General features: G+C 39.6%; 1 protein-coding gene across 1 annotated transcript in view; it reads left to right on the top strand.

Annotated features, from left to right (window-relative positions):
• Positions 1 to 11996: 11996 nt before the first annotated feature.
• The window catches only part of PREX2 (phosphatidylinositol-3,4,5-trisphosphate dependent Rac exchange factor 2), a 281233-nt gene continuing 278303 nt past the window's right edge, over positions 11997 to 14926 (top strand). The window contains exon 1 of the mRNA XM_077876670.1: positions 11997 to 12206. Within this exon, the coding sequence (XP_077732796.1) occupies positions 12066 to 12206 (141 nt within the window). The 5' untranslated portion in view covers positions 11997 to 12065. The remainder of the gene's footprint in view (positions 12207 to 14926) is intronic.

Genomic DNA, 14926 nt, shown 5'->3' with positions numbered 1-14926 from the left:
TCCAAAACTTAGTGTCTTAAAACATCAATGATTTATTATTTTTCTTAATTTTGTGAGTAGACCATGTGAGTGTTTCTTCTTCCGGTCTTGCCTGAGCTCACTCATGTGGTTGCAGTTATATGACGGCTCACTTGGAACTAGAGTCCCAGATTATATCACTCTCATGTCTGACAACTGATGATTGTTGGTTAAGGTGCCTTGGATCTTTCCCATGCGGCTTCCAATCCTACAGTAGGCTATTCTGGGCTTTTGTCTAGATGATGGCTTCAGGTTTTCAAGCAGGCAATAGGGGATGCTACAAGTTCTTCTAAGGCTTAATCTCTAGAATTTGTATATCATCGCTTCTATCACATTCTGTTAGAAAAGGTAATTCACAAGGTCAACTAAGATTTAAGGTAGTGGGGGAAAAAGACTCTATCCCTTAATGGGAACAACGGAATTCTCAAATTACTAAATCATGTGGACACAAGGGGTCATGATTCATTAAGGGGAATTATCTACCCACAGTGGTTAAATGAGGTCAGTTATGCCATAAAAGTACCACATGTTGTGTAACCTACTATATAGTACTATTTTTAAAAAGTTATGTAGATTCCTCCATCTAGTGTATTCCACATTTCTGTTTGTGTACTTATTTAAGTGTATGTGCCATGCCATTATTCAAGATACGAAGACATACCAGTCCTTTCTTTTTGATAACAGACCTTTTCATTTAAATGTTCCACTGGCAGCGGTGTTACACAGAATTTGAAATTTCTGTTTACAGACCACATAAGATAATGGGCTGAGGAGGTGTGTTTTTCCTTAATCTCTTCAACCCCCTTACCATCATTAGATAAGAGTAAAAGAAAACTCATTGCCACAAAGAAAATGAAATAGAACCATGAGCAGGAGAGAGATTTCAACACATTTCTGGAAGATAAAAAGAAGACAGAAGCTTTTCAAAATGGAAAAGAAAATGAGGCAGGTGTAGAGCAGAGTAACAGGAGAAGGCTGACCTACAGGAGAGTTGGAAGGTGTAAAGGCAACAAGAATGAGAATAGGGAATTATCTGAGAAGGCTATCTGCACAGCAGCTTAATGCTTTCTTCCTGACACGTTCATTTCTTTGCTTTTCTTCTCTGTGTTTTCTGATGCTTAGTGTAAAAATCAAGCATCAATCTGAGACTAAAAATTCCTAATAAAATCTCTTCTAAAAAATTACATTCTAGGCATTCCAGAACTCAGATAATTTACATCTCACACCACTCTTCTAAAGGAAGTCATTTGAGATAAATCCAGCAAAATGAATGTAGATATATCAAGCATTGTCAGTTGAATTGTGTGCCTCCGAAGGATTTTGTAGTTTTAGTCCCCAGGACCTATGAATGTGGCCTTCTTTGGAACAAGGGTTTTTCAGATGATCAAATTAAGATGAGGTCATAGGAGACACCCTAATCCAATATGACTATGTCCTTCCTAAATGAGGAAATTTGAACACAGACATGCATAGAAGAAAAACAATGTGAAGACACAGGGAGAACACCTTTCACAAGCTAAGGAATGTCTGAGGATACTTAGCAATAGTAGAGAGGCATGACCAGATTCTCCCTCACAGACCTCAGAAGAAACCAATCTTTTTGACAGCTTGGTCTTGCACATCTAGCTTCCAGAACTGTGAGATATTAAAACTTTGTTATGGCAGCCCTAGAAAATGAATATACCAAAACATTCTGAAAAGAAAGATGGTAGGATTTGCCTGAAGACTTTGGAAAAACAATCCCAGGATAAGTACTCAAGCGATCAGTTCAGATTGGGAATGAAATCAGAGGGCTCCAAGAAGAATGAAGAACAGAACAAAAACAAAACAGAGAATCAGATAGTACTGAAGGGGCTGGAGAATGTTAGTGATTTTGTGAAGAAAAGATATATTTCTTCTTTTCACAGAAAATTATAATCTCTACCAAAAATGGAAAATAAAACCAAAAACCTAACAGACTGTTTAATAAAGTCATGGTTCAGATATGAAAAAAACCAAGATTTGTTATGCAGGTCTTTCAGCAATTGATGATGTGTTGCCTTTTTTTTGTTTTTAAGATTTTATTTATTTATCCATGAGAGACACAGAGGGAGAGAGGCAGAGACAGAGGCAGAGGGAGAAGCAGGCTCCATGCAAGGAGCCTGATGTGGGAGTCGATCCCAGATCCCGGGATCACAACCTGAGCCAAAGGCAGAAGCTCAACTTCTGAGCCACCCAGGCGTCCCAATTGATGATGTGTTATGAAACAGAACTCATTTAACCTAGAAGTGGTCCCTGAGTGTCCTGAGGATTATGAATTGGGACCTAAAGAGAAAGAAGTACAATTTTATCATACTAATTTCTGCAGTTAGCATTATTTAAGCAGTCATATGATATATACTGCTTATTGATTTTAAGCTTTTAAAAAGAAACATGGATGTCTTAAATGCAGTTACAGAACACAAGATAAATATAACCAACGCTGACAGTACAAAACTAAAGATACTGCTTAATGAACAGGTATAAGGTGGGAAGGTGGTGAGTCAGAGAAAGAAAGGCAGAACTGTTAATAGCCTTATGTGGGATGCCTGGGTGGCTCAGTGGTTTAGTGCCTGTCTTCGGCCCAGAATGTGATCCTGGAGACCCGGGATCGAGTCCCACATCGGGCTCCCTGCATGGAGCCTGCTTCTCCCTCTGCCGGTGTCTCTGCCTCTCTCTCTGTGTGTGTCTCTCATGAATAAATAAGATCTTAAAAAAGTCTTATGTAATTCATTGGGTATTCAAGAGACATTGCATAAATTTTCTATTAACAGTAAAGAGTGACTTAAGTGTGTTATTTATTTGTATAGATATTATCAATATAAGAATTAAAGTAACTATCAAAAATGGGTATACCTTTTCTCTCTCTTTCTTAAAAGATTTATTTATTTATTTATTCATGAGAGACACAGAGAGAGAGAGGCAGAGACATAGTCAGAGGGAGAAGCAGACTCCCTGTGGGGAGCCTGATGTGAGACTCGATTCCAGGACCCCAGGATCACGTTCTGGGCCAAAGGCAGGTGCTAAACTGCTGAGCCACTCTGGGATCCCTACCCTTTTTCTTTCTTTCTTTCTTTCTTTCTTTCTTTCTTTCTTTCTTTCTTTCTTTCTTTTTTTTTTTAGATTTTATTTATTTATTCATGAGAGACACAGAGAGAGACAGAGACAGAGACAGAGACACAAGCAGAAGGAGAAGCAAGCTCCATGCTGGGAGCCTGATGTGGGACTTGATCCCGGGTCTTCAGGATCACATCCTGGGCTGAAGGCAGGCACTAAACCACTGAGCCACCCAGGGATCCCCTCCTACCCTTTTTCAATTTGATAAAGGACATCTATGAAAACCTATAACTAATATCATGCTTTAATGGTGAGCAATTGGATGCACTCCCATTAAGATCAAGAAAAAGGCAAAGATAGCTGCTCTCATCACTTCTATTTTACATTGTATTGGAAATCCTAGCTAATGCAATAAAATAAGATAAGGAAATAAGAAGTATACAGATTAGGAAGGAAGAAATAAAACTGTCTTTGCTGAAAGATGACATAATTGTCTATGTAAAGATCCAAAACAATAACAATAAAAACCTTCTGGAACTAACAAGTGATTATAGCAAGCTGGCAGGATACTAGGTTACTATAAAAAGTCAATTGCTTTTTTCTATACTAGCAATGAACAATTAGAATTTGAAATAAAAAATCATAAGACTAGGATGCCTGGGTGGCTCAGCATTTGAGTGTCCGCCTTTAGCTCAGGGCATGATCTCAGTTCAGGGATCGAGTCCCACATTGGGCTCCCTGTGAGGAGTCTGCTTCTCCCTCTACCTATGTCTCTGCCTCTTTCTGTGTCTCTCATGAATAAATAAATAAAATCTTATAAGTAAATAAAATAAATAGATTTTAAAAAAACATAAGGCTATTTTCTTGGTAAACCTTATGTCCACACAAAAACCTGCACACAAGGTTTATAGCAACTTTATTCATATTTTTAGTACCAAAAATTATACTTAGGTCTAACTCTAACAAAGTATGTATAATATCTATATGAGAAACATTTAAAAACTCTGATGAAAGAACTCAATAAAGATTCAATAAATGAAGAAATATTCTACATACAAGGATGGAAACACTCAATATTGTAAATATGTCAGTTCTTTCCAGCTTAATGTATAGATTCAACATAATTCCAATCAAAATCTCAGCAAGCTAATTTGTGAATATTGAAAAATGATTCTAAAGTTGATATAGAGAGCAAAAGATGCAGAATAGCCAATTTGATATTGAAGGAAAACAAAGTCAAAGAAGTAACTTTAAGATATAGTATAAATCTATAATAATCAATACAGTGTGGTACTGGGGAAAGAACAGACAAATAGATCAAGGTAAGAGAATAGAGATCCCAGAAAAAGACCCACGTAAATATAATCATCTGATCTTTGAAAAAGGAGCAAAGGCAATTTAATGGAGAAAAGATAATCTTTTCAACAAATCATGCTGGAATAACTGGACCTTCACATGCAAAAAAACAAAAAACAAATCTAGATACAGACTTTACACATTTTGCAAATATTAACTCATGGATTATAGACCTAAATGTAAAATGCAAAACTAAACCTCTGAAGACAACATAAGAGAAAATCTGGGTGACTTTGGGTTTGACAATAATAAATCCAAAGATTTTTAGATAGAGTGCCAAAAATGTGATCCATGAAAGAAAAACTCGATAAGTTGTTGGACTTCACTAAAATCAAAGCCTCCTTCTCAATCAAAAAACAACAAGAATAAAAAGAATAAAAAGATGATAAAATAAAAGACAGCTCTTAAAGCTCAATAAAAGAAAAGAAACAAATTAAAAAATGGACCAAAGACCCATTTTTAATAACAGACACGTTATGAAAGAGGATACAGATGGCAAGTAAGCATATGAAAAGGTGTTCAGCCTTGTATGTAGGGAATTATAAAATACAACAATAATAGGATGCTATTACATACCAATTAGAATGGCCCAAATCCAAAATCCTGATACCACCAAAGGCTGATGAGGATGTGGAGCAATAGGAGTGCTCATTTACTGCTGGTAGGAATGAAAAAGATCCAGTCTCTTTAGTACAGTTTGGCAGAAATACACTCTTATCATATAATCCAGCAATCGTGCTCCTTGGTATTTACTCAAATGAGTTGAAACCTGATGTCCATACATAACCTGTACACTAATGTTTATAGCTGCTTTATTCCTAATTGCCAAAACTTGGAAGCATTCAACAGGTAAGCTGATAAACTGGTACATCCTGATAATGGAATTTTATTCAGTGATAAAAATAAATGAACTATCAAGCCATGAAAAGACAAGGAGGAAACTTAAATGCACATTGCTAAGAGGAAGAAACCTATCTGAGAAAAATACATAATCTATGATTCCAACTGTATGTCTTCTATAAAAGACAAAACTATAGAGACAGTACAAAAATCATTGATTGCCAGGGCCTTGGAGGAAGGAGGAGGGCACTATAGAGTACAGGACACTTTTAGAAACTATTTTATAATAATGTAATGGTAGATATATGTCATACATTTTTCTAAATATTTATTTACTTATTTATTATTATTTTTTATTTATTTATTTTAGAGAGAGAGAGCAAGAAAGCACGAGGGGAGGGGCAGGGAGAGAAAGAGGCAGAGAAACAGACTCCCCACTGTGCACAGAGCCTGATGCAGGCCTTGATCTCATGACCCCGAGATTATGACCTGAGCCAAAATCAAGAGTTGGACACTTAACCGACGGAGCCACTCAGGCACCCCTCTGTCATACATTTGTTAATACACAGAATGTGCAACAAAGGAGGGGGTCCTGATGTAAACTATAGATTTTCATTAATAATAATGTATACATATTGGCTGATTAACTGTAAAAATGTATCACACTAATGCAAGATGTTAACAATAAGAGAAACTGGGTTGGGGGTGTGGAATATAAGGGGGTTTATGGGAATTCTCTAGCCTAGTACATTATATATCTGTTTTCAGTAAACTTGCTTTTATGCTTTGGTAATGTGATTTCTTTCCTGAATTTATTATCATGTATTTCTTTCAGTTTTCCATAATTGGTTTAGGAATAGTATACATGGATTTTATTATGTGAATGGCACATTTCAGGTGAGATGAATGATACTTCTTCGAGAATACAATAAATAAATATAACATTTGTAGCTTCTTCTTGTCCCCTAAACAGGCTCATAATTAATAGTGAAAGTTACTTAAATATACATCATCTTTTCTTTTTTTGAAAAAATAAAAGGTATCTATCTTGGCTTCTATTGAAGAAATATTAGAGGAGAAATAAAAAGCCAAGTCTAAACAAACACATATCTTTGTTTTGACATAGAATGATTAAAGAGTTCCAGTGCAATTCATTTATTTATTCATTCAATCAACAAATATCCATGCCAGATCCCGGAGAAGCTCTGGGCCTTTAAGACACTGTGGTCTTAAAGGCAGCTCCGGGTGGCTCAGCGGTTTAGCGCCGCCTTCAGCCCAGGGCCTGATCCTAGAGACCCGGGATGGAGTCCCACGTCGGGCTCCCTGCATGGAGCCTGCTTCTCCCTCTGCCTGTGTCTCTGCCATACTCTCTCTCTCTCTGTCTCATGAATAAATAAATAAAATCTTAAAAAAAAATTCAAATCTGATTTAAGAAAAAAAAAAGACTGTGGTCTGGTAAAGAATTCCCTCAATTGATCTGGCAATTATAATGAAGTGTAATTGACGCTATGATAGAGAAAAAGGACTGTGCTATGGAGCTTGGCATTGTAAAAATTCTGAAAGTACTTCTGTGTGGCTGGGATTTGTTTGCAAAGAAGAGGGGGGTGGCATGGAATGAAGCCAGAGAGACTGGGTCATAAATGACATTTTCCTTCATCCTGAGGGGTTGAAGCAGAATCAAACCTCTCTTGTATTCCAGGAAAAACACTCTTGGCCTCTTCTCTTATTCTTGATGACCATGGATGCAGTTCTTCAAATGCTCACACCAATTTCATACAGGAACGGTCTAAGAGCACTTCACCCTTCTCTCTTCCTGGCTCCAATCGTATTTATAAGAACCTCTAAGCATTCATGCATTGGCAACATGCAAGTACAGGGTCCTATGAATGTCTTATGGGGCAATCCTTGACCGACTGGGAATAAGAAATGATGAGCAAATGCTTCCCTCTTTCTTCCCCCAGGACAGTTCTGAGATGTATTTCATAAGACTACTCAGAAGGTCCTGTAGAAACAGAGCATCTAGATTCCCATGGGATGGTCAGCTCTGTATGTCTTCTCATATTGGCTTTCACTCTTTCTCTATTTTACTTTTCCTTTCCTCACTCCTACCCCTTAGGATCACATTATCATACTATATACTATCTTCACATTAGCTTTTGTCTCACTCTCTGCTTTCTGAGGGAATCAGGATAAGACAAGCAGGCAATGACATGAAAAATAGATATTTTATAAAAATTACATATATTATGTGTAATATATACTTATATAGTATATAATAATGTTGATTATATAGGTATATATATAATTATATATTATTTTTAATAATATAATAATATATAATCAAATATTATATGCTACATGTAGATTATATATTATATATAAATATTGATAATCAAACATTATATTAACACTTTCTTTCTAGTGTGTCCTTCAAGGTGAGGACACACTAGAGTGTAATACAAGAAACAAGACAACTAAGTAGAAGTTTTTTATGGGGAGGAGAGAAATAAGGTGTAGCTTGAGGTATGTGAGGTTGGAGAGGATGTTTAAAGGAAGGAAAGGCTAAGCATGCAGATGGTACATTGCAAGGATAATATTCTTCTGAGACTAATCATAGACAAATCTGGCTGTTTATTTTACAGGAATGGTTATAGGTTAAGTTTCCATAATGAGGAAAGTGATTATCCATTACATGTTAGATTATGGCCATGAGGATGATTTGGGGTTGATCAAGCTAGTTTGGAAAGGATCGCATTTTTAAGAATTTTAAAATCTTCCTAAAGTAATCCTATTCAAACATTTATGTAGTTTGCTATGCCGTAAACATTGTATCTAAAATTAAAATATGGCTATGAAACTATATTTTGTCCTTGGGTAATACACATTCTAAAATCCTTAAATTGGTATAATGCAAATTAAAAAAAAAATTTTAAGATTTTATTTATTTATTGAGACACAGAGAGAGAGGCATAGAGGCATAGGGAGAAGCAGGCTCCATGCAGGGAGCCCGACGTGGGACCCGATCCTGGGCCTCCAGGATCACATCCCAGGCTGCAGGCGGTGCTACGCACTGCACCACAGGGGCTGCCCGGTATAATGCAAATTATTACATACTCTAGTATATCCTATGCTTGTTATAGCTAAAAACGTAACTAAAATAGTAAGTAGTTTTAGAACTCCTTGTCTGAGACTCTTAATTGTGCTTTATATAGTTTCAAAGTAAATCTATAATATTTTTATACTAGTATAATCTAGAATCATCTATCATAGGTCAGAGTTAGTAAAGGAAATGCCAGAATCAATTTCACTTGTATATAAAAAAATCTGACTCTTAGAATTCTGTTTAACAAGGTGGCCATGCAATGAAGCAATCTTTCTTTCTTTCTTCTTTTCTTCCCCAGTGCTGCCGTCTGTTAATAACTTCCACATCAAATTTGGTTTATTACTTTACCTTGGCAAACACTAGTATTGAAATGCAGGGAAGCTAAAATGATCTCCATCAGAAATACAAGCTGGGAGCTCTCTTTTTGTGAAAAGACCATCTTGGATTCTTCTGTCCAGGAGTTGTTCTAAGCCTGACTAAAGAAAATCTACTGTGCATTGTACTTTGGCTCTTTGAACGGTATAATAATAAATTCTAACCACACCAAGTTCATGCATACGAAATATATTTTAATGGCTGAGCTAGTTTACTACTCAGATTTTTCTCACTATCTTCTTTTCTCCCATCTCTTTTTTATCGGATGCTTCCACCTCATTAGGATTTCAGGAAAAAACTGGATCCTGTCCATCATTTTTGTTGTTGCTTTCCTTTTCCTGGCAGACAAAGCTTAACGTTTCAATAGAGGAAGTAGGGAGGGATATAACACATTCAGAGTTTCTGAAAGGCCTTATTTACCATCAAAGTGAAGGTTTCCAGATACTCTGGCCCTGTTTTCTTATGCTCTTATGTCTTTGATAAGGAATTAAGAACTCCTTCCAGGGCTACAGAAGACACTGAGAGGTGCCTGGCAGAAGGCACTACATGGTTTTCTGAAGCTGTTTATTAATTACAAATGAGGTTGAGGATACACCGAGGAACAGAAGAAACTGTTAATATAATGATTTCTACATGGGCACTTCTGAGAGACATCTGAGTCTGCACACTTTACTATCATTTGCTAACTTCCTTGCACCTTTTTTCAAAGCATGCCTTGCAGTTTCCTTTTAAGAGAATTACTAATGTATAACACTGTCTTCCACTCAATTATAATTCTTTAAAATGGTGGCTCTCAAATAATAATGGGCCTAAGAATAATCTGAAGACCTTATCATAAGAAGTTAGGGCTTGGGGATCCCTGGGTGGCGCAGCAGTTTGGCTCCTGCCTTTGGCCCAGGGCGCGATCCTGGAGACCCGGGATCGAATCCCACGTCGGGCTCCCGGTGCATGGAGCCTGCTTCTTCCTCTGCCTGTGTCTCTGCCTCTCTCTCTCTCTCTCTCTGTGTGACTATAATAAATAAATAAAAATTAAAAAAAATAAAATATTTAAAAAAAAAAAAAGAAGAAGTTAGGGCTTGGATCTCTGAGATTCTCATTTAATAAATTTAGGATGGGGCCCGGAAATGTCTAATGAGACCTCAGTGTAATGGTCTGTGAACTACCTCCAGAAATATTTGCCTAGAGATCAAGTCTCAGTGGTCCTCAGGCCATAGCGCCATGCGATACACATAGAAGTACTCAATACATGTTTGTAGAAATGAGGCAAATGCTTTGAGTATGTAAAAGCCCACTGGAGATTCAAGCTCAACATACTGCTCTCAGAGGTAATACTGAAGCTATAGTTGTATATAGACTAGTTTTTTTTTTTTTTTTTTTTTGATAGAAGGATAATTGCACAAACAGTTTGTCAATTGGGGGCAATTGGTAAAAAAATATTTTATCTATGAGAACACCTGGGGGAAAGCATGATTTATTTACTTACTTTTTACATTAGAGAAGGGTACAGATGTAAGAAGGAGGAAATGCATTTATTCCTTACTGCCTGTAGCACATTGTGAAAAGGCTCAATCATGTTTGATTTTCCCATTCATTGCTGGATGTGTGTTTCCTTTGTCTTCCGCTTGTTTCTTTTGTTTATTGTTTACTAGGGGTTGGGGAGGTCTGCTCTTTAATGTTCCTTGTCCTTTGTTCTTCTGCCACAAGGTGCGAAGCCATTTACTTATTTGTCCTTTCCTCATAGCTACCTGTAGATAGGCACGCTCAGAACAAAGGCAGATCATATCTTGTCCATCAGCTCCTCACACATTCAAAAGCTGTGCCTTTAATAAAAAAAGAAAATTACAGTCCCTCTTTGCGATTCATCACAAACCATGCTCTGAAAAGATATCTCTGGTAACTATTTTAATGTAAGTAATGTGGAAAGCATCTTCAAGTTTTAGAGTTTTGCTAATGCTTTCAACTATTGAAAAAAGTTAATATGCCACTTTCTTTCATCAAAACCATTCACTCTTCAGTTTATTTAAATGTCATTAGTGTGGGCGGTTTCAAGTTCTAAGTAGGAAAAAATGATACTTAAAAATTAATGTGGGTAGTAATATCAAGACAAAAATACATATGAATTATTTGGCTTAGAATTATAAACATTCGTTGCTCATTAGCTCCCGGCTCCGTTTCCAAGTCAGGAGAGGTAAATGAACATAAACATTACAATCAGGACACACTCTCTGTTTCTCTCCTTCTTCAAATCCTAAGAATACATCTGTATCTATATACCTACATCTGTATCTATAGGTCTTTTGATCACCATTCAATAACAGTTCTGTTCATTCAATGACACTGTGTTAAATCCTAGCAGCTCTTGGAAACAGAAGTGGCACAAGTATGCTTGCCGGTGATAGAATTTGCATACTATCTTGATATTGAAAAAAGGTCTTAGACATGCAAAGCATCCGTCCAAAACAGCACAGAAGCAGGGGTGATGCTTATTGTGTCTGGAGTTTATTGTTTGGGCCGGGGCTGTCACTTTCCCATAGTGTCTTCATTTATTATGCTAATTGACTTTCCAAGCGCAGGCAGGAGGGTATCTGCCCTGAGACTTCTTCTCGGTTGGGGGCTTTTAAAAGCAAATCCATTTCGTGCCTAAACAAAACCAAAAATCAATGTGTTTCTTTTCAAAGACGGGAGGGTCAATACCACGGTTGTTTTGTTCCCATCCCGTTATGTAACCGTGGGGACTTGTTTCTTTGCCTTCAGGATTTGCACAAAACACATTAAAGCCAAACAATAGGCGGGAGTCCTAGGAGCAGCCCTCGAGCTGTGTCCTGGAGTACGTCCTCCTGGGTTCGGGAATCTCCAATTAGTTCCATCTCAAGCGCTGACTCCGTGCGTGCGTGTGTGTGTGTGTGTGTGTGTGTGTGTTTAGTTAGCTGGCACGCAACGCACTTCCCCAGGGTTGTTTCCTTTTTCCTGAGATTTGGCGAAGGGTGAAGGGTCGGAGTCACATGGATACAAAGCATTTGATGAACGTCCAAGTCACCGCTGTGGCTGCCGGAGCCGCCTCCCCTCCAGCCCGGGCCGCGTGAGGCCGGAGCCGCGGGGCCGGGCGCGCAGGTCCCGGCCCGGGGGCGCCTCTCCCGGGAGCTGCCTCCCGCGCCCGCGCCCCAGCGGGAGCCCGCCCCGGCCTCGCCCGGCCTCGCCCGGCCTCGCCGCAGCATGTGAGGGCGCCCGGACCTCCTCGGACTCCTCGGCGGCGCCCGCTCTGCCCTCGGGCCGCGGGGGGCGCGCGGCGCTGCGGACCATGAGCGACGAGAGCCGCGGGGACTGCCGCGCCGAGAGCGCCAAGGACCTGGAGAAGCAGCTTCGGCTGCGCGTGTGCGTGCTCAGCGAGCTCCAGAAGACCGAGCGGGACTACGTGGGCACGCTGGAGTTCCTGGTGTCGGTGAGTGTGGCCCTGCGGGGATGCTCTCACCGCCGCTCCGCACTTGCAGGTCTGCGGCGCCCTCTCGTCGCTCCAGGCTCTCCCGCCGGGGAATCCCCGCCACCCGCTCTGCGCACTCTTTACCTCCGTCCCTGGCCGGTTGGGTTGCACTGTGTCCCCCCCCCCCCCCCCACTCTTCCTACCCTGGGATTCTAACACGTCGTCTTGATTAAACTCAGTTGCATTAATCACTGATTAAACTCAGTGTACATTCAGGTACATTTAGTTTTTTTTTTTTTTTTTTAAATCCTTGATTCTTTTGGAGCGTGGGTTCATCACTCAGAATCCGTGGCAGCGAAATCCCTTTAGTTATAATAATGCTTGAAACCTAGGATTGTGGCGGGGGGGGGGGGTACAGAAAGAGCAGCGGGGCGAGGCTCTCCAGCAGCTGTTGGAGATGAAAGCCACATGTGCTGCTCCCGCCGTCCTCGCCCGGCAGCCTCCGCCCCCCCCCCCCCATCGCGGGTTTGCCTCCGCTCCCCACTCGGCTCCCGGCTCCCCCGCTCACGCTGAGCGCAGGAGAGCGCGGTACCGGGACACAACCTCGGGAGCTCATAGAGAGAACTGGCAGGAACTTTGTTTCAAAGTTTCAGCTTGACGCCTTGGGAGCTTGCTCTGGAAACGTTGCATTCACTTTTGAGCCGGAAGGGGCAAAACGGAGCGAAAGAAACTTCTGAGACATCACTCTCAAAAGTTGAATTTTTCTCTCTTCCCTGTTGCAAAGACAAAGGGTTTGAGCCTTAGCTCCCCTCCACCCTGATGCCCGGGAGAGCATCATCTAACGACTGAGGAGCTTTAGCCTTTGCAACCTAAAATCTTCAAACCTTCTGCTCCTTCCACCTCCCTGTTCCATACCCCTGTGGTCCAGAGGGAAATGTTTCAAAGGCCAAACTTCCTGCTCAGTGTTCTGTAAGATGTAAACTTTCTGCTTATGATTATTGTAGAGGAATTCACTTCTTTGTTATGGCAAGAAGGAGAGAAGAGTGTCTCAAGGGATGTAAGATGCACAGGTTGACTTCTCAAATTAAAATCAATATACTTGAGCCCCCCCCCCCCCCCCGCACCACATTTTTTGGGAAACGTTTGGCTATTTCAGAATATATGGGTAATTGGTGATAAATTGGATTGTTGTACACTTGCATGCAGCAGTGTCAAAAAAGCATGTTTTTAGGGAGATTTGACTTTTTTTTTTTACAAAGTTATTACAATAGTATCGACTATATTCTCCATGCTGTACTTTTCCATGACTTACTTATTTTATAACTAGAAGTGTCTAGCTCTTAATCCTCTTCACCTATTTCACTTATCTTCCCCACCCCCCTTCCCTCAGGCAACTAGTTTGTTCTTTGTATTTATGACTCTGTTTCTCTTTTTGTTGTTTGTTTGCTTTGTTTTTTTGTTTTTTTGTTTTATTTTTTTTATTCCAGTGTAATGAAATTGTATGTTATCTGTCTTTCTGGCCGACTTCTTTCATGTTGTGTAATACTGGCTAGGTCTATCTGTGCTGTCACAAATGGCCAGATTTAATTCTTTTTTTAATGGCTGAGTAATATGCCATTGTGTATTCCATATTCCATTCTATACTATGTCCTCTTTTTTTAAAACATGTTTTATTTATTTATTCATGAGAGACATAGAGACAGATAGAGAGAGAGAGGCAGAGACACAGGCAGAGGGAGAAGCAGGCTCCATGCAGGGAGCCTGATGTGGGACTTGATCCTGGGACTTCAGGATCATGCCCTGAGCTGAAGGCAGGTGCTAAACCGCCGAGCTATCCAGGGATCCCCATACTACATCTTATATATTAGTTCATTTATAGATGAAACTTAAGTTCTTTCCATATCTTACATATTATAAACAATGCTGCAACAAACATAGGTGTACATACATTTTTTTGAATTAGTGTTTTCATTTTCCTCAGGTTAAGTGCCTGGAAGAGGGCTTACTGGATGATATGATACTTCTATTTTTGTTATTTGAGGAACTTCCATACTGTTTTCCAGAGTGGCTGCACTAATTTACATTCCCACAAGCAGGGCACGAGAGTTCCCTTTCCTCCATGTCTTTGCCAACACTTATTATTTCTGGTCTTTTTGATACCAGCCATTCTGACTAGTGTGAGGTGGAGAAGTGACTTTAGAATGGCACCAGATTTGCCTTTCAAGAAACTTCATTGGTGACTTTGTCCTTTGACTTTTGAAAAATTTGAATCACTTCTTAAACTGCACTAGTTACTCCTTTCTGGAGGCATATGAAAAAGTACTGTGCGGATCCCTAATTTATAGAAATAGAGAGGTAACCTAACCTACATCAAAACCCAATTTGTTGACCTTTATTTAACATGTGAGGTTTTCCTCTAACTTTAGCACTTGATTATTAAAATTGAAAACTTTTTAAAAAAGATTTTATTTATTCGAGAAACAGAGAGGCAGAGACACAGGCAGAGGGAGAAGCAGGCTCCATGCAGGGAGCCTGACATGGGACTCGATCCCAGGTCTCCAGGATCAGGCCCTGGGCTGAAGGCGGCGCTAAACCGCTGAGCCACCCGGGCTGCCCTAAAACTGAAAACTTACTGCTATACAGAGTTGGGTAACAAATGGTGGGAGGTATAAAATAAATTATATGTACCTATTTACAAGTGGTTTATTTATTTATTTATTTATTTATTTATTTATTTATTT

This window comes from Canis aureus, chromosome 28, assembly GCF_053574225.1.
Source record: "Canis aureus isolate CA01 chromosome 28, VMU_Caureus_v.1.0, whole genome shotgun sequence".
Taxonomy (NCBI): Eukaryota; Metazoa; Chordata; class Mammalia; order Carnivora; family Canidae; genus Canis; species Canis aureus.
This window is presented reverse-complemented; position numbering and strand designations above follow the sequence as displayed.